General features: G+C 41.3%; 1 protein-coding gene across 3 annotated transcripts in view; it reads left to right on the top strand.

The window, feature by feature from the left end:
• The window catches only part of SCRN1 (secernin 1), a 65,071-nt gene that overhangs the window by 20,487 nt on the left and 30,320 nt on the right, over window positions 1-14,264 (top strand). For all 3 annotated transcript variants that reach the window (XM_079152125.1, XM_079152126.1, XM_079152127.1), the window contains exons 2-3: window positions 397-556; window positions 13,924-14,105. In XM_079152125.1, coding sequence (XP_079008251.1) covers window positions 398-556; window positions 13,924-14,105 — 341 coding nt within the window. In that variant the 5' untranslated portion in view covers window position 397. The remainder of the gene's footprint in view (window positions 1-396; window positions 557-13,923; window positions 14,106-14,264) is intronic.

Below are 14,264 nucleotides of genomic sequence, written 5' to 3'. Positions count from 1 at the left end.
GTGAGGGGTCCTGGAACCAACTCCCTTGAATATCAAGGGACGACTGTATACTTGTTAATTCATATATTCGTGTGACAGATTGCAGTGTGTGTGTGTGTGTGTGTGTGTGTGTGTGTTCTGCCTGGAACAATAACCCCTTTTCCTTTCTCCTACGCCACTGCACTTTTGGCTGCCACCGTGCTGTGTTGCGAGTCTGAGCAACAATATCTGGTCTCTGTGACTCTGTGGTTCGACTTCAGGCACCCCGCCTTCGTTGCCAACTGGGATCTATTCATGAGCTCACTGCGCACAGTTCCAGGGTGACTCTGTGCCCGCTGGTGAAATGCGTTTGAGGAACTTGTCCTTGGAAGGTTCCTGGTCAGGTCTGCTCCTATTCTCACGGCGCTCTCTTTTCAGGATGGCTGGAGCTCCTCCAAGTTACTGCTTTGTGGCCTTCCCGCCGCGTGCTAAGGATGGTCTGGTGGTGTTTGGGAAAAATTCAGCCCGGCCCAGAGATGAGGTGCAGGAGGTTGTATATTTCTCCGCCGCTGATCATGAACCAGAGAGCAAGGTCGAGGTAAGTCATGCACGCCATCTTGGTTTCCCCCTTGCTGACACTTTGGCTCTACCTCCAGTCATCAACTTTTTTCTTAGAAGCCTGCTCACTTGTCACATTGTCAGGTTATTTCTGCTGATTCCCTGTTCATCCATGTTTGCTCACAGTCTTAAAAACAAGGGTTAGTGGAGAATTCTGTGTTCCCTATGGTCCTTGTTTTACAATGAAGTACAATTTTACATGGTTCCAAAGTCAAATCTTTAAAAAAGGTATAGCCACAGAATAATGACTATCTTTGTCTCTTTTAGTCCATTTTCTTTTTCCTCCACAGTTAACCATGTTTTAGAAGATTTTTGGTTTATCTGTTTAATTAAAAATTTACATATATGTAAAATTCATACCTACATATGCATATTTTTTCAGGTACCTTTCCTCCTTTCTTAGATTAACAGTAGTGTGTCATATGCACTTCTATCCATTTATTTTTCCAACTAAAATCCTATCTTGGGGATTAGGGCATACAGTATATACATGTATTCTTCATTCCTTATTTATAGCTGCATAGTGTTCCATTTAATCCACCCCATATTGCTGCTGGACGTTTGGGTTGTTTTCCAGTCTTTTGCTTTTATAAAGAGTGCTGAAATGAAAAATAGCCATATGCATCTACCATAGTATCTAGTCTTGCTTTATTTATTTTTGTCATGTTAAAAATTATCCAAAAAATTCCTGTTTGGAGTGCTTTAACAAATATACTTTTTTTTTTAATCAGTCTCTCTGAGGTTAGATGCCTTGGAATGGTAATACTGGGTTTCAAGGTAAATAAGTATGTAATTTTGTCAAATAATGTCAAACTTCCTCCCTTAGATAGTTTGCCATTTTGCATTCCCACCAGTAATGTATGACCGCACCTGTTTTTGCATATTCCTAGAGTGTATTGTCAAGTTTTCATGAAGGCTATCTTAATTAATTTGTTATATTACCAAACTCTTTTATTGGTTGTATTCTCTTGTATTACAGATTCTCTTGGGGTTTCCAGGTGTATTGTTATATCATCTCCAAATAATGATACTTCAGTTCTCTTACATCTCTAATTGTTTTCTTGTCTGATTGCTTTGACTCATATCTTAAATTCCATGTTAAATAGTAGTGGAGATAGTGAATGTCTTTGCTTTTGTTCCTGAACTGAGTGGGATTGCCTCTAGCACTTCCCTATTAAGTAAGATGATGGCTTTGGGACCAAGATTTATGTTGATTTATTATGTTAAAAGATCTACATGAACTCCTATTTTGAGTGTTATAAACAACAACTCAGGAATATGTATTAAGTTTTGTTGAAGATCTTTTCATGATTAAGGAAATAATCTAATAACCTAGTGTTTTCTTTCTATTCATCTGGTAAATTGAGCCATGTTTGATTCAAGAAATAACTTTCCTGTTATGGTATGTTTATTTAGGTGTGTGTGTGTGTGTGTGTGTGTGTGTGTGTGTGTGTGTTTATGCATGAGCACACAACAAACAAGCATTTGTTGTTTTTTAAGGATGGAGAATTTGTAGAAAAATATTAGGGCTAGTAAATGAATAAATTCTTTCCTCTACTCTGTAGTGTCCTATGACTTTTAAAATAAATGGATTTTTCTGGTCATCATGTTTGGTTTTAAATGAGTGCATCATTGTGTACAGTGTTTTCTTTTCTGAATCTTAAATCACTGTTTTGATCCTTTGAAAGCATAAATCAGCACCTGAGAGCAACAGAATTCTATAAAGAGCTGCTTACTTTGGATGAATTTGACAAAGACACTGGAATGAACAGGCAGAGTTGAGGGTGACTAGGTGCAGGCTCTCTGTGGACAGAGCAGTGGCGGACTGTGTCCCACAGGGCTTTCACCAGAACTGCATGCCTCTTGTGTTAAGCTGCTAACTCAGTCCAAGCCCCTAGACTGCAGTGAGTCTTTGATGTAGGAAAAAAGAGTTCTGGGTTCTTTGGTGAGCATGTTAGGTTCAGTGGGTTTTTATCCGTGCATGAATATCCGTGTCACTTGGGTGTAGTGTTTCTCTGTGTGAGTGAAGCTTGCTGACTTGAGTTGTTACTGACTTTTCCTGTCTTCCCTGAATAATTCTATTTTTGCCCCTGAGAGAACATATAAACAAACTCTTATTTTCACACAGGCAGATTTAATTTCCCAAAGCCGACTGCACCAAATCTCATCTTACAAGCACTTCTTACAGTGTGAGGGGCACTCCTCCTAGGGAGAGGGGCAGATGGGGTCTACATCCTTCACTCCCACCACACATCCCTTAATGATTGCTCTCACCTGTGGAGCATGTGAAAGTAATGCTATGTACCTTTCAGGGTTAGGTTGAAAAGGACATAGCTTCCATCTGTCTGTCTGTCTGTCGGTATCTCTGGACGGTTGTCTTAACATGATGGGGGGAACACAAACTTTTCCACATATAGAAACCACAGGGAGGGGCCCACCTGGAGAAGAGCTGAGGTTCCCTAGTTAACAACCAGCATCAATTGCCGGACGTGTGAATGAAAGACCTTCTAGATGGTTCCAGGCTCCAGACTCTACAGAGTAGAGACACGCCATCCCTGCTGTTTCCTGTGTACATTCCTGACCCATGGCACACCTGAACTTAATAAATGATTGTTCTATACCTCTAAACTTTGGGATACTTTTTAAGTAGTCATAGTATCTACAACATTTACATAGGCCATTTATAATCATGTCTGAAATAAGTATTTCAGAAAAGTTTGCTCCTTTTTGGTGGGGGGAATAGGCTAAATAGCACCTCAGGTTCTACTCTCGTAGAACCTGCAGTCATCTTAGAGAATACACTAGATTCCTTTACCTGTTACTCAGTGGTGTATTATCATTCAGATGTGCTCTAGGCTAACCTCTTGCTCTCTTATGTGATTAGGGGCAGTTTGGTACATTCTACGATGAGTCTCTGGGGCAGCCCTGACCTCTTCTCCTGGTGTCACACCTGTCTTGAGCTGCCTCTGTACATTTCCACATATACATTCAGCAGGGAAAATAACCTCCCAAGTCAAAACCAAATTCATTTTCTCCATCTCCTTTGTCCCTGTGACTCCCTTGTCTTCCACACAGTTTGCCATGTGGGAACACTAGCCTTTATTTCCCTATGTCCTTGGATGCGCAGGAACCGCTGTCACGGATCCCTGTTGCTTCCTATCCTGTGGCCCCATCTCCTTCTGGCTAGCTTCCATCTTCGGATATCATCGTTTGTCCTCATGTCTTTCTCCTGGATCCTTCTCCCTGTTGGGTTACCAGAATTTTTTTCTAGTACACAGCTCTGCCCCGCTCTCATTGAAAAAGATTCCTGCTTGTCCTTTAGACTTTTATTTTTTTAAAGGGCACTTTTGTGTTTATAGAAATATGAAGAGAAAGCAGAGAGTTCCCATGTACTCCCTCACTCCGCCTCCCAGTCTCCCCTGTGCTCTGGTCTGGTACACTTGTTGACTGATGAGCCAACATTGATGCGTTGTTATTGACTAAAGCCTATCATTTACTCTTTGGGTCATATATTCTATGGGCTTTGACACACATGTATGGACATGTACCCCTCATTATGGTGTCATGGAGAATGCTTTTGTAGTCCTGGAAACCTTCTGTGGTCCCAATCTGTTCATACTTTCCCCCAACCCCTGGCAACCCTTTCTAATGTCTCCTTAGAAACATGTCCTTGGGATTGTATGATATGGAACCTCTTAAACTTGGCTTCTTTTGCTCAGCAGTATAAATTTAAGTTTCTTCCATGTCTTTTTCAGGATGAAAACACATATCTTTTTTATTTCTGAATAGCATGCCATCATCTGGTTAAACCACCCTTTATCCATTTGCCTATTGAAGGACATCTTGGTTTGCCTCCAAGGTTTGGTAATTGTGAATAAAACAGCCATAAGTATTTGTGTGCAGATTTTTGTGTAGATATAACTTTTCAACTCCTCTGGTTAAAGATATTCTTTAATGTAATTTTACATTTTGAATAGGTAATATCTTCATGTGTTTCAAAGATTCAATGATATTTAGGAAGTTCTCACTGAGAAGTCTTCCTCCCCTTCCCATTCCTATATACCTGGATTCCCATCTATATACACCCCCCCCTTTTTTTTTTTTTTTTTACTTTTTGCACAACTTTCCAATATGTTTTGCAAAAAAGAAAGCAAACCATGAGTATTTATCTTTATTTTTTTCCTTTTTATTCCATGAAAATAGCACATAATATACTCTATTCTGAAACTTGATTTTTTTATTTTTATTTTTTTGTACTGGGGATTGAACCCAGGGGTATGTAGCTACTGAGCTACATCCCTAGCCTGTTTTATTTTTTTATTTTGAGACAGGGTCTTGCTTAACTACTGAGCTACATTTCCAGCCCATTTTATTTTTTATTTTGAGACAGGGTCTTGCTAAGTTGCTTAGGACCTCTTTAAGTTGCTGAGGCTGGCCTCGAACTTGTGATCCTCGTGAGCTGCTGCATTTACAGGCATGCGCCACTATGACTGGCTGAAACTTGTGTTTTTAGGTTTATAATTTCAAACTTATAGAAAAGTTCTGCAATTTTCTTTTTTCTCACTTAACATTTTCTGAAGGTATTGCTCTATCTGTACACAAAGATTGTGCTTATTCTTATTTCATAGCTGCATAGTAGTCCATTGTGGAGATGTACCATAATTTATTTAATTGGCCCCTTCCTGCTGGACACTTTGACTATTTCCAGGATATTTGTAGTCCTAACATGGCAGCTGAAGAGCCTTGAACATGAATCATCTTGTACATGTGCATGCGTAGTCAGATGCAGGATTGCATACTGTAGAGCTTTTGTAATAATTGACCTCCATAAATGTTGTATAATTTCCTGCTTACTTTGCTATCTTCATTCTTAGTTGCTCTCTTCTAGCTTGTACCCAAGGCCCCAGCTATGCTTAACTGCTCGCCATTTCTAGAACAAACAGCATACTTGCATTTCTCTGCGCTTTTGCTTTTTCTATCCTTTGCTGAAAAAGTCCTTCCTCTCCTCATTTCGTCCACTTGGTAGATTCCTAGGTATCCTTCAAGGCCCCATCACCAATATACCCTCCTTCTGCTAGCCTGCCACCTCTTTGAGAACATGCAGCATGTTTTTCATGTCCTAAGCAATTGAAATTTACCAGGACCCAAAACCTGGTGCATGAGTTCTGACCCAGAGTCAGGGGTCCTGGGTTCCTGTCCTGCTTTCCTTCTTACTGTGTTTTGGACCTTTGCACTTTTCTGAAACTCACTTTCCTCATTTGCCAGATGGGAGTCCTACTAGCTCTCTTGCATCGGGTTTTTGTGAGACATGGAAGGTGACATGTGAGAGCACTTTGTAAATTTTAAGGAAAATGTTATGAAGAGAGGGATTTTTTTTCTTTTTTCTTTTGTTTTTAAATAATTGACTAGTCCTGAGAGACTCTGTGACTCCAGGTGTCAGTACCCAAACTTGTCTCTTTAGTACATGCTTCTGAGTCTCCTTTTCAAATTTAATCTTACCATTTAACTCCCTTATAGTTACATCTGTCTCCATTCTGTCCTGTCCCAAGGACAAAATGATGGATGGGTTCCTTCCCATATTTGGGTGTATGAGCCACAGTTACTATCATATAACTTTCAGAAAAGCACCATTAACATACAGATTTTTTAAAAACTTTGAGCAGTAAGAACTTTCCATAAGAACCCATATATTCCTCATCCATTTCATGATACTCTAAACACATCTCCTGAGAATTCCCTCAAAACCTCACACTGGACTGTTGAGGTCCCAGGAACTCATATCAAGAGAATAGCCCTATGCAAAGAGTCATTCTGATGGCTTATCCACCCACTCATCCTTCCCACTGGCCCATCCTTCCGGTGGCGTCCCTTCCACCTTGACCCGCCCTTCATCCTCCCATCAGTCAGTCCCCTCATGTACCATATGTCAAGTTCACTTTGCTTGAGGCTGGAAGAATAAGCAATAAGATCCTTCAGCACCGAGTTGCTCAGTTTCTAAAAATTACACCGTGTGTTTTTGTTCAGCTGCAGAGTTGGCAGATTGGAACGTCTTAATTTTATATTCTTTAGTCTTTCCCATGTGAATTCTGTTTTTTTTTTTTTTTTTTTTTTTAAACAACTTCTTTTTGGGTTTCAAGTCAGATGGATAAATGTGTATCTAACTTTGAAAGCCTGTCTTTTCTTTCTGAGGATGCTGTACCACTGTGCATCACAAAACTCACCTCAACTTAACTCCAATTACAGCTCTTCTCTCTGGATGTGGGGTGGTTGAGGAAGCAGATGAAAACTTCCTGGGTTACGATGTGCTGTGTGTGTGTGTGCCTGTGTGCATGTGTGTGCATACATGCATACACTCCCACAGATGGTATAGGTCTATTCTTATGTGGTTAAACCTTCCATTTAGAGAAAACATTGAACCAATATTAGAATATTATTCCAGAGAAGCAATGGATTTCAGCTAAAGTTTACATTTTTTACACTTGGTGCCCAAGAGGCTAATCATACCAGTTTATGGAGACAGAGAGAACCCTTGATAGCAAGGTTAGTTTTGACATATAATATTTTTTGAAGGAGTCTGTTATTATTTGTTAATAAATCTCAGTTCCATTATTTTCCTCCCTCATTGTTTTCCATTCCTTGAAAATCAATTCTAATTTATGTCTGTTTTTCACTACATGAAGTGTTCTGTGGACTTCTTATTCTCATGATTTGATGCAGGCTTTTGGTAGGTCATTTCCCTTTTCTTCACCAGTGAAAATATTTATGAGAAGAATAGAAAATTTAGAATTAGCAATGACTTGAAAGCATTGTTAGAAAAATATTGTTCTGGTGGAGGCTGTATTTGTGGGGTGTGTGTGTGTGTGGGGGGGTAGAGTCCTGAATTTTAATTCTGAGGGATTTTTTTTTTTTTTTTTTTTTTGCGGTACTGGGGATCAAATCCAGGGCCTTGTGCTTGCAAGGCAAGCACTCTACCAGCTGAGCTCTCTCCCCAGCCCAATATTTCTTACAATGGAAAAGCACAGAGGTTCTAGTATCAGAGTGAGCTAAGCAGAGCTCCATGGGCAGACTATATACTGTTCTTCCTTTCTGTCTGTTTTCTGCTCTCCGGCACCTGGATCAGGAGCTGTGTGAAACCAGAAGCATTGCCTGACTTCCTTGAGAACGTAACTTGGCAGCAAGTCTCCTTTCCCAAACCTACTCCTGACCCCAGGACTCTGCACGGCCCATCCCCAGAGATCTCTTAAAGCTTTAGGGAAATAGAAAGCAGTTCTAAAGTGTGGTCGATGGTGTTGCTCTCTGATCTCACCACCTTCTTTAGTTTTTATTTAGACTCTTATAAACTTTAAGGACACACAACCAGTCAAATAGTGGGCACACATGGGGATAAAAAAATTTAAAAACGAACAAGAAAAATTAAAAAAAAACCCTCAGTGACCATGAGCAGGCTGCTTTAGCGTTGAATTTTTCCTAACACTAGAGCCATTTCTCTGAAGCCTCCCATGCCCCTGCCTGTTCTCTCTTCACTCTAAGAAGTTTGACTGACTCATCAATGTATCCCATAATGGTTTTCGCTGGTGGTGCCAGGGTTGTGTTCACCATCTGAGTACAGTAGGAGAGGCACAATGGTTGCATTTCATTAGCTGAAGCGCCTATTGTGTGAGCGTCTACTCCGCCTTTCACTGGGCGATGTTCACAAATAGTGTGGCTGGGACGTGGGGCACTGTAGGCGCCGGCAGGAAGCTGATCCTGCTTTTCATTTTTGACCCAATCCTGAAGAACAATAAAGGGCTTGCTCTGCAGGGTCATGGCTTTTGTCTTTGTCTGTAGGGCCTTTTCAAAGCTCATCTTTTCCACCATCCAACATGGCAGGTGTCCCCTGCAGCCACAGGAAGAGGGGCAGGCTCAGGACAGGACAGTCCTTTAAAATCTCAGGGTTCATATTAGGTAGAGTTGACATTTGGAGGTATACTTTACAACACTCCCTCCCTGCTCTGGGCATTCTTACATTATTTTGAGGCTCTGGCACCCAAAAGTCACACTTGCTGGCAGATTTGTTTTATGAAAGGCAGGGAATAGCCATGGGAAAGCAAGACAAATTGCTCATCCCTTTTCACAGTTCACTTGAATGGATTAATAACCAGAGCTCTGAAGGCAGCCACCTCTAAAGATTCATCTGAGTGCTGAACACTTTCCTTTTTTTTTTTGTTATAGAAATTTATCTAGGAATTTTGATTTGGGGCACTGAACTGTTTTTTCCACTCTGAAAGAAGATTTCGGGTGCTCGATGAATGTTTTCTCTCATCGAAACCTCCTCTGCTACCTCAAATCCCACTTGTCTCTGCCTCATTAATAATGTAGCAGTTGCCAAGGTCAGTGAATTATTGAAAAAAAAAAAAAAAAAGAAAGAAAGGACTGTGGAGTTTATGTTCTAGATGGCTGGCTTTACACAGTTTAGCTGATTACCTCTGGTGTAAATTTCATCAGTTTATAAGATTTGATCCTAAAGTGGGATTTTAAGTAACCCATGCATATGAGGGTAAAATGTTCATCCCTCCCCTCCCTGCCCCCAGTCCCCAGAGGTGGCTGTGATTAGCCAGATTTAAAACACAATGGAGTGGGCGTGAATAACTGTCACAGAAGGGCCCTTGTTAGGCCCAGGCTTCTGTGGTCCATGACAAAGAGGCCGCCAGGGGCATGTGTTACAGGCTCCCTGAGGCTCCCAGCTCCTGAGGGGAATTTGGCCACTTTGGCTTTCAGTTCTAGGGCTTATGAGGGACTGATCTGGCCCATCTGGCTATTCGGGGATCCCCTTCCTTCCTCATCATTCTCAATTTGGCCTGGAAATTGTCAGGTTGGCTGCATACAGTTTGAACTCCCACAAGGGCCATCTGGTCCTTTTGATTCAATGTGCAACATTTTTATCAATCCTTGTTGAGCCATTGCAGTTCTGTGCCTCAGTGTCGTCAGAGGTGCTACCCTCAGCAGCTCAGTGGAGACCTCCTGGGACCATGAATGTACAGCAGACATTCCGCTTCTATCTTTTCTTAGGCGCTTTGCTCTGTCTGGAATATATCTGGGTTATTTTTTTTTGTACCAGGGATTGAACCTAGGTGTGTTTTACCATTGAGCCACATCCCTTGCCCTTTTTATTTTTTATTTTAAGACAGGGTCTCACTAAGTTGCTTAGGGCCTTGCTACATTGCTGAGACTGTTTTTTTTTTTTTTTTTCTTTTTTTATTTATTGTAAACAAATGGGATACATGTTGTTTGTCTGTTTGTACATGGGTTAAAGGCATACCATTTGTATAATCATAAATTTACATATGGTAATGTTGTTTGATTCATTCTATTATTTTTTCCCTTCCCCCCACCCCTCCCACCCTTCTTTTCCCTCTAAACAGTCCTTTCTTCCTCCATTCTTGTCCCCCTCCCTAACTCTAACCCTAACCCTAACCCTAACACTAACTCCCTCCACCCTCCCCCTTATGTGTCATCATCCACTTATCAGCGAGATCATTTGTCCTTTAATTTTTTGAGATTGGCTTATCTCACTTAGCATGATGCTCTCCAGTTTCATCCATTTGCCTGTAAATGCCATAATTTTATCGTTCTTTATGGCAGAGTAATATTCCATTGTATATATATACCACAGTTTCTTTATCCACTCATCAATTGAAGGACATCTAGGTTGGTTCCACAGTCTGGCTATTGTGAATTGAGCAGCTATGAACATTGATGTGGCTGTATCTCTGTAGTATGCTGATTTTAAGTCCTTTGGGTATAGGCCAAGGAGTGGGATAGCTGGGTCAAATGGTGGTTCCATTCCAAGTTTTCTAAGGAATCTCCACACTGCTTTCCAGAGTGGCTGCACTAATTTGCAGCCCCACCAGCAATGTATGAGTGTACCTTTCTCCCCACATCCTCGCCAACACCTGTTGCTTGTATTTTTGATAATCGCCATTCTAATTGGGGTGAGATGGAATCTTAGGGTGGTTTTGATTTGCATTTCTCTTATTACTAGAGATGTTGAACATTTTTTCATATGTTTGTTGATTGCTTGTACATCTTCTTCTGTGAAGTGTCTGTTCATTTCCTTAGCCCATTTGTCGATTGGATTATTTGTATTCTTGGTGTAGAGTTTTTTGAGTTCTTTATAAATTCTGGAGATTAGTGCTCTATCTGAAGTATGATTGGCAAAGATATTCTCCCACTCTGTAGGCTCTTTCTTCACATTACTGATAGTTTCCTTTGCTGAGAGAAAGCTTTTTAGTTTGAATCTATCCCAGTTATTGATTCTTGCTTTTATTTCTTGTGCTATGGGAGTCCTGTTGAGGAAGTCTGGTCCTAGGCCGACATGTTGAAGATCAGGACCTACTTTTTCTTCTATAATCTGCAGAGTCTCTGGTCTGATTCCAAGGTCCTTAATCCATTTTGAGTTGAGTTTTGTGCAGGGTGAGAGATATGGGTTTAGTTTCATTCTGTTGCATATGGATTTCCAATGCTGAGACTGGTTTTGAACTTGAGATCTTCCTGCCTCAGCCTCCAGAACTGCTGGGATTATGGACTTACGCCACCACGCCTGGCCGTCTGGAATATCTTGATGTCTGATCTGTTTTTTTTAAGATCAACTCAAATGTCACCACTTGATAAAACCTCTGGGCCCTTAGATGTGTTCCCTCTTTCCTTTGGACCTTTATCATACTCCTTTAGACCTTTACAATCCATCCATCTACCCACCCATGCATCCATTAAAAATCTTACTGGTGCCCACTGTGGACCAGCCTTAATATGTACTTGAACTAAACGACGAAGACTCTCCCTTCTTTCCTGAAGCTTACATTCTAGCTGGGGGAGATAGTATAGGTCAGCTCTGTAATATTTTACCAGTGGGTAAGTGGAATGAATGGAATGGGAAAAATAAAAACAAAACAGAATAGGGTTGATAAGAAGGAGGGGGCAAGATGCCACGAATATGAAAAGGACAGGCTTCAGTGGCACTGGAGTCGTTGTGGCAGTTACACAATTTGTGTGTGTGTTCCTTCTTCTTTCCCAACCAAAGGACAGAAACTGGCCTTCCTCATTGATTTTCTGCCAGCAACACTTGGCACAAAATACTTTGAGTGTAGTGAGTGCTCTATAAATAATTGGTAAAATGGGTATAAATGTGTACAAATGAACTTGAGGACAAATCAGTAAAACCATTTCCTATTTCTACTTTTTTTCCTGCCTTTCAAAAAATTATGATAAATCTTTTTTAAGAAGCTGTGATTTCTTTCCCTATTCTTTCTTTTTGAGACAAAATTTGTTACTTGTGCTCCGTGGGGAGACAGGGGTTTTGGAAAATCTTGGCCAATGCCTGTCTTAATCAACTTTTCATCTCGATAACAAATACTTGAGACACTTAATTTTATAGAGAAAAGGGTTATTTGAGCTCACGGTTTTGGAAGCTCCAGCCCATGATTGGTTTGCCCTGTTGCTTTAGGCCTGTGATAAGACAGCTCATCATGGCAGGAAGGTGTGACAGAGGAAAATGGCTTACTTCAAGAGCCAGAGAGCAAAAGAGAAAGAGTAAGATGATGGTGTCCCACAGTTCTCTTCAAGAGCACACCCCCAATGACCTAAAAACCACCCATCAGCCCCACCTCTTAAAGTTCCATTATCTCCCAGTAGCATCACCCTGGGGATCAAGCCTTCAACACATGGGCCTTTAGGGGGTCTTTCCACATCCAAACCATAGCAATGCCTGAATTATTACTATTTTTTTTAACACAGCGGAATGCAAATTTAAGATAGAAACTTCAGTTCCACTTACAAAATCTCAAGGAACATAGTTGTAATTCCTGATTTCGTTGGCCTTTTTCTCTAGGTGAATCATTTATTAAAATAAATAAATTTTGGGAACTGAATGGAGGAAAACATTTCAAGAATATGTTTTAGTGTCCATTTGCCACCAAAAACCTCAAGGGTTTCTTGGCAAGCCCTGGACTTGATGCATGCAGTTTACAACTATGCATCAAGTGAACTAACATCCCCCCAGTGCAGAGCAACCCGTGACATGGATTGTGTAGATACAGATGTCACCTGACCAACCAGTGTGTGTGCTCCGTGGATTTCAGCTTTTACCTGAGTAGCAGAGGTTACAGGAAATCAATGCAGAATAGCTTTCTGGGTTACAGTCAGTCGATAGAGCTGTCTTGAACTAAAAAAAAAAAAAAAAAAAAAGCCAAGGCCCTGGGAGCTCAAGAGCTCTTTGCAATTTAGTGGCCCACACTGCATCTACCATACAGAGAGGGTGTCATGTGTCATAGGCTCACAGAATGCCAGAGTCCTATGGGGCCTTGGACAGCCTAATGCCCCGTGGGCCACAGGGTGGGGAGAAGGAAGAAGAAGCAAGCAAGGATCTGAGTATGTCCCCACTTGACCTGGTCCCACACTGCTCATCATTTTGCCATAGCTCTCCTTGATCGATTTTTTTGTGTGTGTGTGTTTCTGCTTCTGTGTAAGAGTTTTTATGAAGCAAGTGTTTTGCAGTTTAAAATATTTTGGAAGAAACAGTTTGATCTAAATTAGCTCCCGTAGGTAAAGACACGGCAGCCCGGAGAAGGTTAAGATGTGCAAGTCTAAGTGGCATGTGCTGTGTCACTGATAGCAGCTAGAGACACACCTCTGTGGGCCTGCTCACTGCCGAAGTGTGAGAATCCAGCCGCACAGACTGGAAAGCAGTGTGTGAGGAGGTGGATGTTGTAATGCCATAGTTCTTTGCCAATATTATTATCATTTCTCTGTTTTCTGCCACTACTACAATCATGTAGGTTGTCAAACTGTGTTCTGGGAAATTCTAGGAATTATCGTTGGGGTCTCAGGGAATTTTCCTTCTCTAAACAAAGCATTTTCCCTTTGAGCTGCTTTCTGTGCCAGGCTTCTGGGTGAGGTTTCTTTTGAAGAAAGAGCTCCTTACTTTCAAAAAAGTTTAGAAACCCCAGATCCGTCAGGACTTTTGCAAATGAAAATTAATAGCTATGTTCATTTGAAATGCTGGTGGTCATCTGTGGCTATGGAGATGGCCAGACACAGAGTATCTGAGATTGACTGACTACCTGGTGCAGGATGATCACAGATATGGAAGCACTATGAATAGATTGGCTTGAACCAAACAGACTGAGCTCACTATGGAAACCTTTGAGCTGCATTGCAACTCCACGTGTCTTTTAAAGCTGGGTGTTTGCAAAGTCTTTTATAGTTTGGCTCTGTTTGTGACTGATGTCATGGTCCATTGTGAGGGTCAAGGTGGAAACCAAGTGTTACCCAATGGGTGATGGTGCTTTCTTTCTTGTGTTCATTTTTTAGTGCACTTACATTTCAATTGACCAAGTTCCAAGGACACATGCCATAGTGATAAGCAGACCTGCCTGGCTCTGGGGGGCAGAAATGGGAGCCAATGAACATGGTGTGTGCATAGCCAATGAAGCCGTCAACACCAGAGAACCAGCTGCTGAGACGGAAGCCTTACTGGGGATGGATCTGGTCAGGTACTGCATGGTGATTCTTTGAAACAACTGCCCAGACTGAGCAATGGGGATGGGATTTACTTCCTCCTGAATTTCATATTTGGTAACATAATCCTCCCAAAGATGACGTGTCCTTTTTGATAGAAACCTTCAGATGGTCGGAAAAAAAGAATAGGTTAA

This window comes from Sciurus vulgaris (genome assembly GCF_902686455.1).
Source record: "Sciurus vulgaris genome assembly, chromosome: 8".
Classification (NCBI taxonomy): domain Eukaryota; kingdom Metazoa; phylum Chordata; class Mammalia; order Rodentia; family Sciuridae; genus Sciurus; species Sciurus vulgaris.
Note: the sequence above shows the minus strand (reverse complement) of the source record. Positions and strands in the feature narration are given on the sequence as shown.